Below are 15739 nucleotides of genomic sequence, written 5' to 3'. Positions count from 1 at the left end.
TGGAATCGGCAACCCAGTTAAAAGTATTTACCATTCCCATGTTAAGAGAACAAATATCTGGGAGTTTCGTATCTGATAACAGTCAACAACCTTTTACCTGACTAACCCTCTTGCAGGTAACAATAATCAACTTTAGACAAAACATTAAAAAAATATATATCCCGGGCTTCCCTGGTGGCGCAGTGGTTGAGAGTCCGCCTGCTGATGCAGGGGACACGGGTTCGTGCCCCGGTCCGGGAAGATCCCACATGCCGCGAAGCGGCTGGGCCTGTGAGCCATGGCCGCTGAGCCTGCGCGTCCGGAGCCTGTGCTCCACAACGGGAGAGGCCACAACAGTGAGAGGCCCGCGTACCGCAAAAAACAAAACAAAACAAAAACAAAAACAAAAAATATATATATATATATATCCCTACTATCTGTACCCTTGCTCCATTTTCCAGCATCGGCAGTGGCTTTGGCACATCTTTGCCATCAGTTGTCTTTTTTAAAAAAACAGCATTGTTAAATTATGCTTACATAACAGCCAATTCACATGTTCTCAGTGTACGATTCAATGACTTGTAGTAATTTTATAGAGGTGTGCAAATATCACCACATTGCAGTTTTAGAGCATTTCCATCACCTCGAAAAGATCCCTCGTGCCCTTCCCCAGCTGCCGTCCAATTTCAAAGAGCAACATACAGTTCAACTCAACAATCTTGCACTGAGGACCGAAGGCATCAAGGCATTGTGCCAGATGCCGTGATATAAAGATGGAAAAATTTGGATCTATTCTTAGGGAGCTCACAGGAGAACAAGGGAGGCAACATATAAACAAATAACTATTACACAGTGGGTGAGTGAGATGGAAAAGCAAAGGGAAAATTGTTTTTTCTGCCTGAAGATTAGGGGCTGATAAAAGAAGGGAAGTGAAGGAAGAATACAGCTCTAGAGGAAGGAGATGTCAATGACTCTATAGGACAAAAGCAGGCAGTATTTTTTAAAAAGAAGCAATTTGAGATAAGTTGTTGCCATTGGAAAGCATGACTTTCAAATTTTAAGGTTAATAAAAGCAGTGAACAGTGAAATGGCTATTACAGAAAATGAAATTAGTGAATCAGAAGACCCACCAAATTTTCCAAGAACAAAGAGTAAAATGATGAAGCAATTAAAATTAATGTGCAAAAAGATAAGACCTATGGAGGCCAAGTTCCTTCAATAAACAAGAAAAATCACAGAAGGAAAGATCAGAGAAGCGATAGTCAAAGGAATAAGGGGAGAAGATGTCTCTGGGCTGAAGAAAAATCTGAGCTCTCAAATCAAAAGTGTTCGCCAAACACGAGGCTAAATTAATGAAAAAAGAACCACAGCAGGTATAGGGTAGGGAAATGTTTCAAATTCCTGGGATAAGAAAGTATAACAGACAACATTTTGTGTAGAGAAACAGATTATACACAAAAGAAAAACAATTCAGACTGATAACAGCCTTCTATTCTGCAACTTTAAATGTAAGAAGATTGTGGAGTAATACTCAGGAGACACTGAGATAAAAAGATAACAAGAAACAATATGCCCCCAATCCATCCACAGACAACTTACTTTATGTCCAGTGAGGTCCTTTGTTTTAGAGATCTTGGTTGATTTCAATAACTGACCAGTTGGGTCATTTGGTTTTTTCTCTTCCCATGCTTTAAATTCCTGCTCTGGTTTTAAATTCGCCAATAAAGAGTGAGCCCACAAAACCACAGTGGCCCCCACCATGATCCCCAGTAAAAGCAGAATTCGGGCCCATGTGCTCGCTCTCTTTCTCCTCACGTCCTCACTGTGTGGCCCTAGGAGTGCTGTGTGATTTCCAGGTCTTGTAAGTAACAAACCTTTACTTTTTTCCCTGATGACTACTCCTGAAGGGTGTCTTGCAGTCACAGTAAGAACCACAAGGGCTGGTCCGACCACAACGTTGATTATTCATAAGCTGAGAACCACACAAACCACTTTCATACAGGTAAAACTAATACAATTGTTTGCTATCACGGCTTTCCTGGAAAAAAAATTCAAGAAAGACTTCTAGTCAACTTAAAGATAGATCAAAATAAAAATCTTGAGGACAGGAAAGAGATGGTTTAAAAGAAATGATAACAAACAATTGGAAATGAAATTTTTTTTAAATATCATTTACCTTAAAATTAAAAAACAAACGAACAAAAGAAATCTAATGAAAGACGTGTACACTACGTCTTACACTACACTAAAAACTACAAAATTAAGAGAAATTAAAACCCTTGAAAGAGATTAGCGGGGAACCTTCAAGATGGTGGAGGAGTAAGACGCGGAGATCACCTTCCTCCCCACAAATACATCAGAAATACATCTACACGTGGAACAACTCCTACAGAACACCTACTGAACGCTGGCAGAAGACCTCAGACCTCCCAAAAGGCAAGAAACTCCCCACGTACCTGGGTAGGGAAAAGATAAAGAAAAAACAGAGACAAAAGAATAGGGACGGGACCCGCACCAGTGGGAGGGAGCTGTGAAGGAGGAAAGGTTTCCACACACTAGGAAGCCCCTTCGCGGGCGGAGACTGCGGGTGGCGGAGGGGGAAAACTTCAGAGCCACGGAGGAGAGCACAGCAACAGGCACGCGGAGGGCAAAGCGGGGAGATTCCCGCACAGATGATCAGGGCCGACCGGCACTCACCAGCCCAAGAGGCTTGTCTGCTCACCCGCCGGGGCAGGCAGGGATGGAAGCTGAGGCTCGGGCTTCGGTCGGAGCGCAGGGAGAGGACTGGGGTTGGCGGCGTGAACACAGCCTGCAGGGGGTTAGTGCGCCACGGCTGGCCGGGAGGGAGTCCAGGGAAAAGTCTGGACCTGCCGAAGCAGCAAGAGACCATTGTTTCGGGGTGTGTGACGAGAGGGGATTCAGAGCACGGCCTAAATGAGCTCCAGAGACGCGTGCGAGCCACGGCTAAAAGCGCAGACCCCAGAGACGGGCATGAGACGCTCAAGCTGCTGCTGCCGCCACCAAGAAGCCTGTGTGTGAGCACAGGTCACTATCCACGCTGCCCCTCCTGGGAGCCTGTGCAGCCCGCCACTGCCAGGGTCCCGGGATCCAGGGACAACTTCCCCGGGAGAACGCACGGCGCGCCTCAGGGTGGGGCAACATCACACAGGCCTCTGCCGCCGCAGGCTCGCCCCGCATCCATACCCCTCCCTCTCCCCGGCCTGAGTGAGCCAGAGCCCCCGAATCAGCTGCTCCTTTAACCCCGTCCTGTCTGGGTGCAGAACAGATGCCCTCAGGTGACGTACACGCAGAGGCGGGGCCAAATCCAAAGCTGAGACCCGGGAGCTGTGAGAACAAAGAAGAGAAAAGGAAATCTCTCCCAGCAGCCTCAGAAGCAGCGGATTAAAGTTCCACAATCAACTTGATGTACCCTGCGTCTGTGGAATACATGAATAGACAACGAATCATCCCAAATCGAGGAGGTGGACTTTGGGAGCAACTGTAGACTTGGGGTTTGCTTTCTGCATCTAATTTGTTTCTGGTTTTATGCTTATCTTAGTTTAGTATTTAAAGTTTATTATCATTGGTAGATTTGTTTACTGATTTGGTTGCTCTCTTCTTTTTTTAAAATTTTATAAATATATATTTTTCCTCCTTTTTCTCTTTTTGTGAGTGTGTATGGGTACACTTCTTTGTGTGATTTTGTCTGTATAGCTTTGCTTTTACCATTTGTCCTAGGGTTCTGTCTGTCCATTTTTTTTTTTTTTGTATAGTTTTTAGCACTTGTTATCACTGGTGGATTTGTTTTTTTGGTTTGGTTGCTCTCTTGTTTCTATTTTTTTAATACTTTTTTCTTTTTAATACTTTTTTCTTTTTTAATAACTTTATTTTATTTTTCCTTCTGTCTGTCTGTCTTTTTTTTTTTTCTTTCTCCCTTTTCTTTTGAGCCGTGTGGCTGACAGGGTCTTGGTGCTCCGGCTGGGTGTCAGGCCTGAGCCTCTGAGGTGGGAGAGCCTAGTTCAGGACATTGCTCCACCAGAGACCTCCTGGCCCATGTAATATCAAACAGTGAAAGCTCTCCCAGAGATCTCCATCTCAACGCTAAGACCCAGCTCCACTCAATGACCAGCAAGCTACAGTGCTGGACACCCTATGTCACACAACTAGCAAGACAGGAACACAACCCCACCCATTAGCACATAGGCTGTCTAAAATCATAAGGTCACAGACACCCCAAAACACACCCCCAAAAAACACCTGGACATGGTCCTGCTCACCAGAAAGACAAGATCCAGCTTCATCCACCAGAACACAGGCACCAGGCCCCTCCACCAGGAAGCCTACACAACCCACTGAACCAACCTTAGCCACTGGGGACAGACACCAAAAACAATGGGAACTATGAACCTGCAGCCTGTGAAAAGGAGACCCCAAATACAGTAAGTTAAGCAAAATGAGAAGACAGAAAAACACACAGCAGATGAAGGAGCAAGAAAAAAACCCACCAGACCAAATAAATGAAGAGGAAAGAGGGAATCTACCTGAAAAAGAATTCAGAGTAATGATAGTAAAGATGATCCAACATCTTGTAAATAGAATGGAGAAAATACAAGAAACGTTTAACAAGGACCTAGAAGAACTAAAGAGCAAACAAACAATGATGAACGATACAATAAAAAATTAAAAATTCTCTAGAAGGAATCAATAGCAGAAGAACTGAGGCAGAAGAATGGATAAGTGACCTGGAGGATAAAATTGTGGAAATAACTACCACAGAGCAGAATAAAGAAAAAAGAATGAAAAGAATTGAGGACAGTCTCAGAAACCTCTGGGACAATATTAAACGCACCAACATTCGAATTATAGGGGTCCCAGAAGAAGAGGAGGAAAAAAAAAGGGACTGAGAAAATATTTGAAGAGATTATAGTTGAAAACTTCCCTAATATGGGAAAGGAAATAGCCAAGTCCAGGAAGTGCAGAGAGTCCCATACAGGATAAATCCAAGGAGAAACACACCAAGACATATTAATCAAACTATCAAAAATTAAATACAAAGAAAAAGTATTAAAAGCAGCAAGGGAAAGGCAACAAATAACATACAAGGGAATCCCCATAAGGTTAACAGCTGATCTTTCAGCAGAAACTCTGCAAGCCAGAAGGGAGTGGCAGGACATATTTAAAGTGATAAAAGGGAAAAACCTACATCATCAAACTCTACCCAGAAAGGATCTCATTCAGATTCGACAGAGAAATTAAAAGCTTTACAGACAACCAAAAGCTAAGAGAATTCAGTACCACCAAACCAGCTTTACAACAAAGGCTAAAGGAACTTCTCTAGGCAGGAAACACAAGAGAAGGAAAAGACCTACAATAACAAATCCAAAACAATTAAGAAAATGGTAATAGGAACATACAGGTTGATAACTACCTTAAATGTAAATGGTTTAAATGTTCCAACCAAAAGACATAGACTGGCTGAATGGACACAAAATCAAGACCCATATATGTGCTGTCTACAAGACACCCACTTCAGACCTAGGGACACATACAGACCGAAAGTGAGGGGATGGAAAAAGATATTCTATGCAAATGGAAATCAAAAGAAAGCTGGAGTAGCAATTCTCATATCAGACAAAATAGACTTTAAAATAAAGACTATTACAAGAGACAAAGAAGGACACTACATAATGATCAAGGGATCAATCCTAGAAGAAGATATAACAATTGCAAATATATATGCACCCAACATAGGAGCACCTCAATACATAAGGCAAATACTAACAGCCATAAAAGGGGAAATCGACAGTAACACAATCATAGTAGGGGACTTTAACACCCCACTTTCACCTCTGGACAGATCAACCAAAATGAAAATAAAGAAGGAAACTCAAGCTTTAAATGATACATTAAACAAGATGGACCTAAAACTGACCATTTTAACCACTTTTAAGTGTACAGATCAGTGCCATTAAGTACCCTGTTGTGCAACCATCACCACTATCCATCTCCAGAACTTCTTCGTCTTCCTATCTTTACAACCTAAAATTTTGAACCCATTAAACAATACTCCTCTTTCTCCCTCCCAGCCATCATTTTAAATCAGATTATATTGCATACATTTTGTATCCTCCTCAATCATCCAGAAAACATTAGTTGTATATGAAATTTAATCTTACACTGTTTACTATCATCGTTACTAGTGATTTTTGCACACCTGAACTCTTGAGACTCAACCATTATATCTAGAATTCAATCGTTGTTCCCCAAAGGGAATCTTCACCTACTGAATACATACATTCATAGCTAATAATGTACAGCTGACCCCTGAACAACACTGGGGTTTAGGGCACTGACCCTCTGCAAAAATCCCTGTATAACCCATAGTTGGCCCTCTGACTACGTGGTTCCTCAAAATCCTTGGATTTGACCAACCTCAGATAGTGTGGTACTGTAGTATTCACTACTGAAAACAAACAAAAAAACCAATGTACCAGTGGACCTGCGCAGTTCAAACTTGTGTTGTTCAAGGGTCAACTGTATTAGGCAAAGGAGCTGGAAGCAGCAGATTTGTCTCATGATAAAACTGGAAGCAAAGTAATCTACCTGCCTGGGGAAAGTTCTGGTGAGAGTGAGCACGAGAGGCTGGAAGGAAGGATGGTTAAGTAACCTGGCTGTGGCAGTGTGGGGCAGAAATGTTATTATTGTTTCCACCCCAACTGGCCAATAGCAGATGGGTGTACTGCAATTCAATCCTGACACTACCTGTCCAGAGTTAGCACAGACCCCACAGGTTGAAGGCAAGTCTTCCACAGACCTGCCCTCACGTCAGACACCAGCTGCAGTCTCAGGGGTTCTCCAGGCCACCCATACTTCTGACCATCTGGCTACAAATTTGGGGGTTCCCACAACCCTCCAGTTCTGATAATTCACTAGAACAACTTACAGAACACTGAAAAGTGTTACTTACTTTTAAGTTTTACTATTAAGTTTTATTTTAAAGAATACAGAGGAGGCAAGGTCTGCGAGGGCGCACAGGGCATCGGGGCCCTCTCGCCATGAAATCAGGGCACATCATCCTCCTGGCAAACTGATGCGGTCACCAACCAGGAAGCTCCACTGAGCCTCAGTGTACAGAGATTTTATTGGGGCTTCATTAGGCATGATTGATTAACTCATTGGCTACATGTCTGAACTAAATCCCCAGGGTTCTCCCCTCCCTAGAGCTCTGGCAGGTACAAAGTCTCAAACCTCTAATCACAGAGATGGGCCTTTCTGGTGACCAGCCCGCATTAGGAAGCTCTGCAGAGCCTCCCACCAGGTGAGTAACCTCATTAGCACAACAAAGACACACTGATCGCTCAGGAAATCCCAAGGGTTTTTAGAAGCTCTGTACTAGGAACCCAGGACAAACACCAGACAAATTCATCATTATATTGATAGGAAAAACACAGGTAGCAATGAACATGTCTGCTGACAGAAAAGATTATGTTAATAGTAGGAGTTACTATATATGCATATTAAAAAAACAAAAGTAATCTTAAGGAGAACGAGAAACAAAATGTATCAGTAAGAAGACTAGAAACAAGATGTTTCCCCAAGGGAAGCTGGAAGAAAAGAACTTGATCAACCCAACCAAAGATGGGAAAAAGAAGGGAGAAAAAAAGAAGTAGCAGAAGAGATGGTAAGTGGAAAACATAAATCATGGTAGAAATCACGAATTCCTAGAAACCAAGAAGTGACAATCCAATACAAAAATGGGCAAATGGTATAAACAGGTAAACGCCAAAGGAAAAAATACAAATAGCCAACAACAATGAACAGTGGAGAGGAAAATGCAGACTGATACAAGGTAATGTTTTTCCTTCATCTGACTGGCCAAAGTTTAAAAGGGTTGGGACTTCCCCGGTGGCGCAGTGGTTAAGAATCCGCCTGCCAATGCAGGGGACACGGGTTTCAGCCCTGGTCTGGGAAGATCCTACATGCCGTGGTGCAACTAAGCTGGTGAGCCACAACTACTAAGCCTGCACTCCAGAGCCTGCAAGCCACAACTACTGAAACCCGCATGCCACAACTGCACCTAGAGCCCATGCTCTGCCCAAGCCACCGCAATGAGAACCCTCTGCACCGCAATGAAGAATAGGCCCCGCTCGCTGCAACTAGAGAAAGCCTGTGTGCAGCAATTAAGACCCAACACAGCCAAAAATAAATAAAGAAATAAATTTATTTTAAAAAAAAAGGGTTTAAGAGAACCATCTCCTCTGCAGGGAGGATCTGGGCTGGCCTTCTCATGCAATGTCGGGACAGGTACAGCATTTTTTGAACAGCTTGGCAGGATCTGTCAATATTTTAAATGTAAATACATACACTTTTACTTGGCAACTCCACTTTTAGAAAACTACCCTACAGAAACATTAGTGACATTATTTGTAACAGTGACAACTAACAAATAAATAAATGTCCACCAACAGGGAAAAATGGTTAAATAAATTACAGCACTTCCGTATTGTGGAATACTAAGGAGTGGTTAAAAAGAGCAAGGTAGATCTATGTAAATGGACACAAAAGATATCCAACTGTCGAATGAAAGCTAAAATTACGTAAAAAAATGAAAACCTAGAACAATATATGTTCTATGATTCTATTGTTTTTTTTTTAACCTACTTGTCTACCAATCTACCTACCTACCACTCTATGCGTAAATGTGTCTGTAAATTCATATAAATAAGTGACAGGCTGACGATCCCTTATTTGAAACCTCAGAACTACGTGAGTTTCAAAAGTCAGAATCTTTCCGATTGTTAAGGTAAAATGGGGGCTATACCACACATTAAGTACCCTCTCCCGGAAAGCCTGCAGCAGCCTTCATCATCAAACTCATTAATATGTTTACAGTGAGATGTGTGACTATTTACAGTAGTAGGATAGATAGTGGTAAGCCTCATGCTTGTTCAGATCAGACTTGCTACCACATGAAGACAGGTCGGATTTCACTGCCCCAAAATTATGAAACCAAACAAACGAAACCCTTGGTTTTGGATAAATGAACTATGTGTCAACTAAGATGATATCTGGGATGGGGAAAGGAACAAGGAAAGGTGAAGAGGAACTGACCTTTCCTGTTCTACATTATTCTGTTCATTTGAATATATTCATAATAAGAATGCATTTCTGTTATCAGTTGTCAAATTAAAACCCATATGTAAAATTAAAAATGAGGAAAGATGCTTCAGACAGTACAGAGAAGCCCAGAGGTGCAAAGAGCAACCCCAAATCTGGGAACTGCCCCAGAAGCTCCTGGAAACATTCAATAAATATTTCCTGAAACAGCACACAGGATATGAGTAGGAAGTTCTGCTTCTCAAATACTCTTTCTGTATTGGCTGGTCACTTGTTTCTCGTGCTCAGAAAACGTTCACTGAGCAGTGCATATGGCGAGCACCTCAAGTTCTAGGGTCAACATTTTTGAAAGAAACTGACACTTTAATCATTCCAAGGGTTCAGTCAGTCCAGTGGTGCCAGGCAGACCGTCCACGAGGCTGGGTGAGAAGGTATTAAATGCAGCACACGATGACTGTCTACAGGTCAGATCTGGATCTCAGGGAACCATCCTGGTTCCTCCAGATCATGTCAGCCGCCGTTGCCAAGGCACCACCTTCTCCAGCAAGCACACCCTCCGCGGCCTCTGCTCTGGAGGACCACAGATGAGACTGGAGCTCCCTCTCCCTGCTTCCCCTGTATGATGCTGGAGGAATCTGCATCCCTCTGTTTCACCCCAGGTATTCAACAATCTCTCCACTGCTGGAGTTCAGCACAGCCACTGGCCCCCGCACCACCTTGTCCTCAGGCAGGTATTGACAGATGTCTGGGCCCTCACCCCCTAATCCACTCTCAGCTTCAACACCAGCCTCTCACAGGCTTCCTCTGTCCCCTGCAGCCTGGATTCTTCATCTTCATCTTCGTCTTCCATGCCAGTGACCCTGCAAACTCCTAGCTCAAGAAGGTCTCGTCTGCTTCTGTTCCAGTCTCCACCGGGCTTCACCATCTCTCCACACTGTTCCCCCTTCCAGCTGCCAAACTCTCAAATCTTAAACCGGGAGCGGTGGCCTCTTTCCTCTTGCCGATGTACTTGATCCATCACCGCAGCTGATTGTGAGCAACAATTATTTTACTACATCTCCACCCCAGCTCAACTCAGAGTCAACTGCTATCAAATTAGGTACGCACTCAGCCTGACCTTCGCGTGGTGCTACAATGCAGGCCCAGCCAACTTCCTCACTTCCCTCTCATGCCTTCCCTCCTGTCTGGCTAGGCTGGAATATTCAGTGTTTTGTGAACTCTCCTTGCTTTCCACCTCCCAGCCTTTGCTCACCTGGAAAGTCCTCCCTTCACATCTCTCCTCATCAGCATCCTATCAGTCTTCTCAGGGTCTGCCTCTGGTTCCTGATTCCCCCTGATCAGACCTAATCTCTCCCTCCTTTGAAGCAACTAAGAACTGTGTACCTCTCATGGCACTGCCTTCATTTTGAACTATGGCACCTGTGGATGTCTGAGTTTTTATACCAGATAGCAGGCAAGTTGGAAATGCCCAGTGCAAGGTAGGCCCTTGAGGCTCACTGTCTGAATTCACACCTTCATGGTTAGTTCACAGACTCCATAGGCTAATAAGGTCAAAGTCACAGACTCTGACCTCCTGGGGTCAGCTAGGTTTGCTATAACCTGTTTATGGCTTCTGGGAACAATCGTGACCGTGGTCACAGGGAGAATGTGTGAGTCAGTGTCACACTAGATGAACGAAATATGCCCCAAAATCACTCTGAATGTGCATGAGACTTTAATAAATAAAAAGATGTATCAGGAACACAGTTACCCACCCACCTTACACGTCATCTAATCTAACTAGCACAATAATTTCTGGGGGAGGTGTTTTCTTATTTTAAGACTAACACTAAGGTCTCAGTTGAGTTGACTAAGTCAGGTTAAGCAAGGTCACCCAACTCTAAGTGTTAGAATTGAGATTTTAACCTGGGTCTGACTCAGAGACCAGTGCTCTTTGAAATTCCCCACATCTGTAAACTTGTACACTTGTGACCTGTGTACTCACAAATATACTCTCAAGTATATTCTCTGGTATACTCACAAGTATACTTGTGACTTATATATTCACAAGTCATGTTCACTCCCACATTGACGAGGTCACAGGTACAAACATATCTCATATTGTAGCTTACTCTCTTTTTATGTCTTTAAAAAAAATAAAATTTATGGGCCAAAAAAAAATAAAGTGAAACAACACCGTGGTTAAAAGAGCTTCCAGGAAATGCAATCAAAACCATAGTGAGATATCACTTCATATCTGTTAGAATGGCTATTATCAAAAAGACAAGCAATAATGTGTGTTGGCAAGGATGTGGAGAAAGGGAAACCTTTGTACAGCGCCGACTGGAATGTAAATTGGTGCAGCCAGAGGGATATTTTGGTATATTTCTTCCAGGCATTTTCAACATGTAGCTTTTTTCCATAGTTGAAAAATAGTTTTTCCATAGTTTCCATGTTGTATAAATAGTTGTACACTCTGGTGGGTTAGTTTTTTTGCACTTATTGTAACAGATATTTTCTGATGTCACTGAAATCTCTTCCTGAACGTCACGTTTACTGGTGATGCTTCCTTGTCTACCATTTTCCAGTGCTTAGGCTTTGGGGCCGTTTCTGGTTTGCTGTTATAATGTGCAGGGCACAGGACTTTTTTCTCTAGAAACCTCAGCTTAGGTCTTTAAGATCCATTCCATTACAGAGAAGTAAGCGGGCAGCAGTCAGCTCGCGGAGCAATTTCTCTTACTTTAAGAAAAGCTTTCAGGGGCTTCCCTGGTGGCGCAGTGGTTGAGAGTCCGCCTGCCGATGCAGGGCACCCGGTCCGGGAAGATCCCACATGCCGCGGAGCGGCTGGGCCTGTGAGCCATGGCCGCCGAGCCTGCGCGTCCGGAGCCTGCGCGTCGGGAGCCTGCGCGTCCGGAGCCTGTGCTCGGCAACGGGAGAGGCTACAACAGTGAGAGGCCCACGTACCACACACAAAAAAAGAAAAGCTTTCAATATAAAGGTCAATTTTGGAGTCCTTAGAGAGATTTAAATAATCAGCATTCAGAAAGACAGTGGATCTAGTTACACACACTGGTACTTTAGGGTCGAGTAATTGTTTTAACCTTTCACCTAGCGCTCTCGCCCTACAGCAATCTGAAACCAGGGCTGGGAGTCCCGAAACGCAACTTCTCCCAGGGCTCGCGCTCCTGCCGCCCGGACACACCCGCGCAGGCTTCTGAGTGCGGGCAGCGGCCCGGGTCCCCTTACCTGGGCAGCGCCAGCTCCTCCTCCGCACGGTCCCAGGAGCTGGCGAGCGAGGGCAGCGCCAGGACCCCGTCCAGGTCGAACACGGCAGCACGCAGCGCCATGACTGCCTGCACCTCAGCCTTCCACCCAAGTACAGACCGCTGCGAGGAGATGGACGAAGGCCGGGGCGCGGGACCAGAGCGGCGAGCCGACGGGGCCTCCCAAGTCGAGTTCGGCCCCGCCCAAGCCCCCTGTCCTGGCCCCGGCTCCGCCCCTGCCCCGGCTTCCGCCCCGCCCTCTGTTCTGGCCCCGGCGCCCCCAACCCCCTTGCCCTGGCCTCCGCCTCGCCCCCTGTCCCGGACTTGACCACGCCCCACAGCCGCCCCAACCCCTCGTCTTGGTGCCGCCGGCGTTTCGTCCCACCCGGCTTCACTTGATGTACCCGCACCCACCGCGGCCCAGGCTCCATCTCCACCGCCTCCCGGCGCCTGGACCTGGGGCTAGAATCTCACTTCGGCCCGGAGAGAAAGGGGGCCTGAGAAAGAGCCAGAGGCCACAGACCCTTGAGAGAGAGAGAGAGAGAGAGAGAGAGAGGCCAAAAGTTTCTTCATTAAATATTTGGATCCTCTATATTCGTTTTGGTTGTCATATCTAGTAAAGTAATAGCTTTGTTGCCCTTCTTTTCTAGATTCTGTACATATAGTTACAGGTCTGTCACTATCCTGACCGTGAGCCTCTAGTCACACTCTTCTTTGTCAAAGCAAAATGTATTTCTAGAATAAAATATCATGCTCCAGGTATTGTATGCCGACCCAGAATACGTCCATCCCAGTCTCTTGTGAAATGAAGTTTAGAAGGAATAAATGTGAACTATGATTACCCCTTTGTACAGCCTTCTTGTACTAATGCTGCCTAAAAAGGTTTGAGCTTTGTTTTAAACCACACTCTTGGCTCATTTGTGTTTCTGGAAAACCTAAGCCTTAGGAGTGTCCGAGCTGTGCTTGCAAATGGGTTGTTGGACTCTTGGTGCCTTTGTAGTCAGCTCCATGAATTAAAACATACTCCTGGCCTGATGTTCCAACTTGCCATGAGCACAGCTCAGGACATCGGTGCCGAAGACCTCCCTCCCTCCTTCACAGTGTCATCTGTGAATTTACCCAAGATATTTTCCCCCTTTAGCTAGAAGAGATAGATACCTGCTGAAATCAAGAAAGACTTGATCTACCAACCATCAATCTGATCGACAAAAGATATGAGTCTGCCTTGGGGTGTCTTGTTCTAGTGAACCAGGACCACACTTGCTTCTCTTGCTTTATAACCTCTTCTGGGATTGTGCCTGAGACAGTTAGTGTTTTCTGAGATCCGCTCCTGAGAAGCAGGAAATAATTAACCACACCAAATGTTGTAGAAATAACTGAAAAAAAAATTCGATATTGCACCTGGACGACGCTGGGTGACCTGTTTCAGAACACTTTCAGTGGAGTTTTTGGAGATAGATGCTAGATTACCCTAGATTTGAAGACTGAGTCAGGGTTAAAGTGAATACATACAGTAGTCACTCAAGAAGTTGGTGATCTCAAAAGTAAAATTGAGTTAAAAAAAAGAAAGCAAATGACAGCCTGCTTATGTAGTATGAAACCACTTAAATTGAAATCTCCAGTTTAGGCTTCCCTTTACCTCCACACTTGCATATGCAATTTCTTATTCAGCACTTCCTCATGAATATCTCATAGGTTATCTCGAATTTTTCATGACTGAAACAGAACTCTGGCTGCATTCCCACCTCCCAGGCCTGCTCCTGGTCTTACTAAAGGGCCTTCCCTTCCAGTTGCTCAATTCAAAGAACTTGGACCCCTGGTTTCCAGCTAGCCCCTGTGTCCTTGAACTCAGTCCCAGTGGTGGCCAGCTGATTGGGGCAGAGGTGACAGCTTCCACATCCGTGGTGGTGTTTTTCTGGGAGACTTTCTTAAAGGCCCAGTCTGAGGCTCACTATGCCATTCTTTTCAAAGATTTTGCAGGTTCCTAATTTCCTGTATTCAATCTCTCCCTATTTAAATTAACTAGAGTGATTTCTGTTGCCTGACTGGTGCAGTACTGTTTAGGAATACATGTATGTGTTTGTAAAATGTAGCGAAGTGAAGAGAAAGGTCACACTGACCGAACTGGATTTTATAAATCCCCCTTAAAAAAAAAAAAGAAACTTAGAATATGAGACTCCACTTTAGATGGAAATCATCTTTGGTGAAATTATGGAGCTGTCTTACGGACCTTTGTTTATTCCTGGGCTGTAAACTATAGCACCTGGTGAGTTACAGAGCTTCCTGGATGAATTGCTGAGGCAAAGATTAGAGGTCTCGACTGCATTTTATTGTGCTCTGCTCTTTGTCATGGGTCATTGTCCCGCTGTGCTTTCTGCCACCCAAGGTACGGGAAGATGAGAGCTCACTCAGCTGGGCTATGGAAAAGGGATATCTTTTTGAAATGTACATCCTAACCCTTATGTTTGCTAATTTGAATATTTATAAAATTTGTTTTAGGTGATAGCACGGATTCATAAAACATGGCTAATGTAGTCGTGAAAATTCAGAAGTTACGTCTGCCGTCAGTCACTAAATTTGTATTGAACTCATTACACTGAACTCATTAGATTTCGTGTTGGATTTCCTGCCCCTGCTACCCCTTCCCACCTCCTGCTAGGCCTTGGTTTTCCAACGCTACTTTAACACTGTTTAATTCCTAGTGGTTGAGAGAGAGGTTCACACTGCTGCTTCTCCTGCTGTAGGTGTTTGAATCAACCTTAAAGTTGTCTCAAGCTGTTTTCTAAACCCACATTCCACCTGAAGCTTTGTCTTTCTTTCGTGCAGCAAATGAATTTCTTTTATTCATTCAACAAATATGTAGGGAGCACCTGCTATGTGCCACGTGCTTTCTCGGCAATTGGGATTCATTGGTAAATAAAACAGACAAAAAATAGAGATGACCAAGAAGTTTCCATTTTAGTGGAATGATGAATTCAAGGAGTTGCCAGTTGTTTGTGGGACAATGAGAAAAATGAGACAGGGAATATTGATAGTGGCTACTCGTCGTGTTTCTTCTTTGTCATTGTTTTGGCTGCCAACACCTATAAGCTCTTGCTACATTTGGAAAATTCTGCCCCGTAGTGGACATCTATCATTCAGAGATGCACAATGTCCTTCAAACATCGCTCTAATTTAATATCTCACATTTTGAGTTTTACCTTCTTAAGGTAGCCTCCGCAAACACCACGTTAGCTGGGCTCCCTTAACACTGATCACGTGACAGGGGCTCTGCCAGTCACGTGAGAGTTGGGTATGGGAATGAGCAAACTGAAGCAACAGCTGTGTGAGCTGGAACTTTCTTCCAGCCACAGCAGTAGCAGAAGCATCTAGTTTTGATCTCGGAGAGACAGCAGGGGCTA

At 44.4% G+C, this 15739-nt stretch overlaps 1 protein-coding gene across 10 annotated transcripts in view; it reads right to left on the bottom strand.

The window, feature by feature from the left end:
• EPHX2 (epoxide hydrolase 2) overlaps window positions 1-13559 on the bottom strand; it is a 67395-nt gene extending 53836 nt beyond the window's left edge. For 3 of the 10 annotated variants that reach the window (XR_010945170.1, XR_010945169.1, XR_010945171.1), the window contains exon 1: window positions 12322-12564. Coding sequence is in view for 5 of the 10 variants with exons in the window: in XM_067745235.1 (XP_067601336.1) it covers window positions 12322-12422 (101 nt within the window). In the remaining 5 variants the exon portion in view is untranslated. Of the gene's footprint in view, window positions 1-12321; window positions 12569-13496 lie in introns of those variants that run through there. The other 7 variants (XR_010945168.1, XM_067745231.1, XM_067745235.1 and 4 more) reach the window with 7 other exon arrangements.
• Window positions 13560-15739: the final 2180 nt, after the last annotated feature.

Source organism: Pseudorca crassidens, chromosome 7 (assembly GCF_039906515.1).
Source record: "Pseudorca crassidens isolate mPseCra1 chromosome 7, mPseCra1.hap1, whole genome shotgun sequence".
NCBI classification, from domain to species: Eukaryota; Metazoa; Chordata; class Mammalia; order Artiodactyla; family Delphinidae; genus Pseudorca; species Pseudorca crassidens.
The sequence above is the reverse complement of the archived record's forward strand: the minus strand, read 5'-3'. Positions and strand labels throughout refer to the sequence as shown.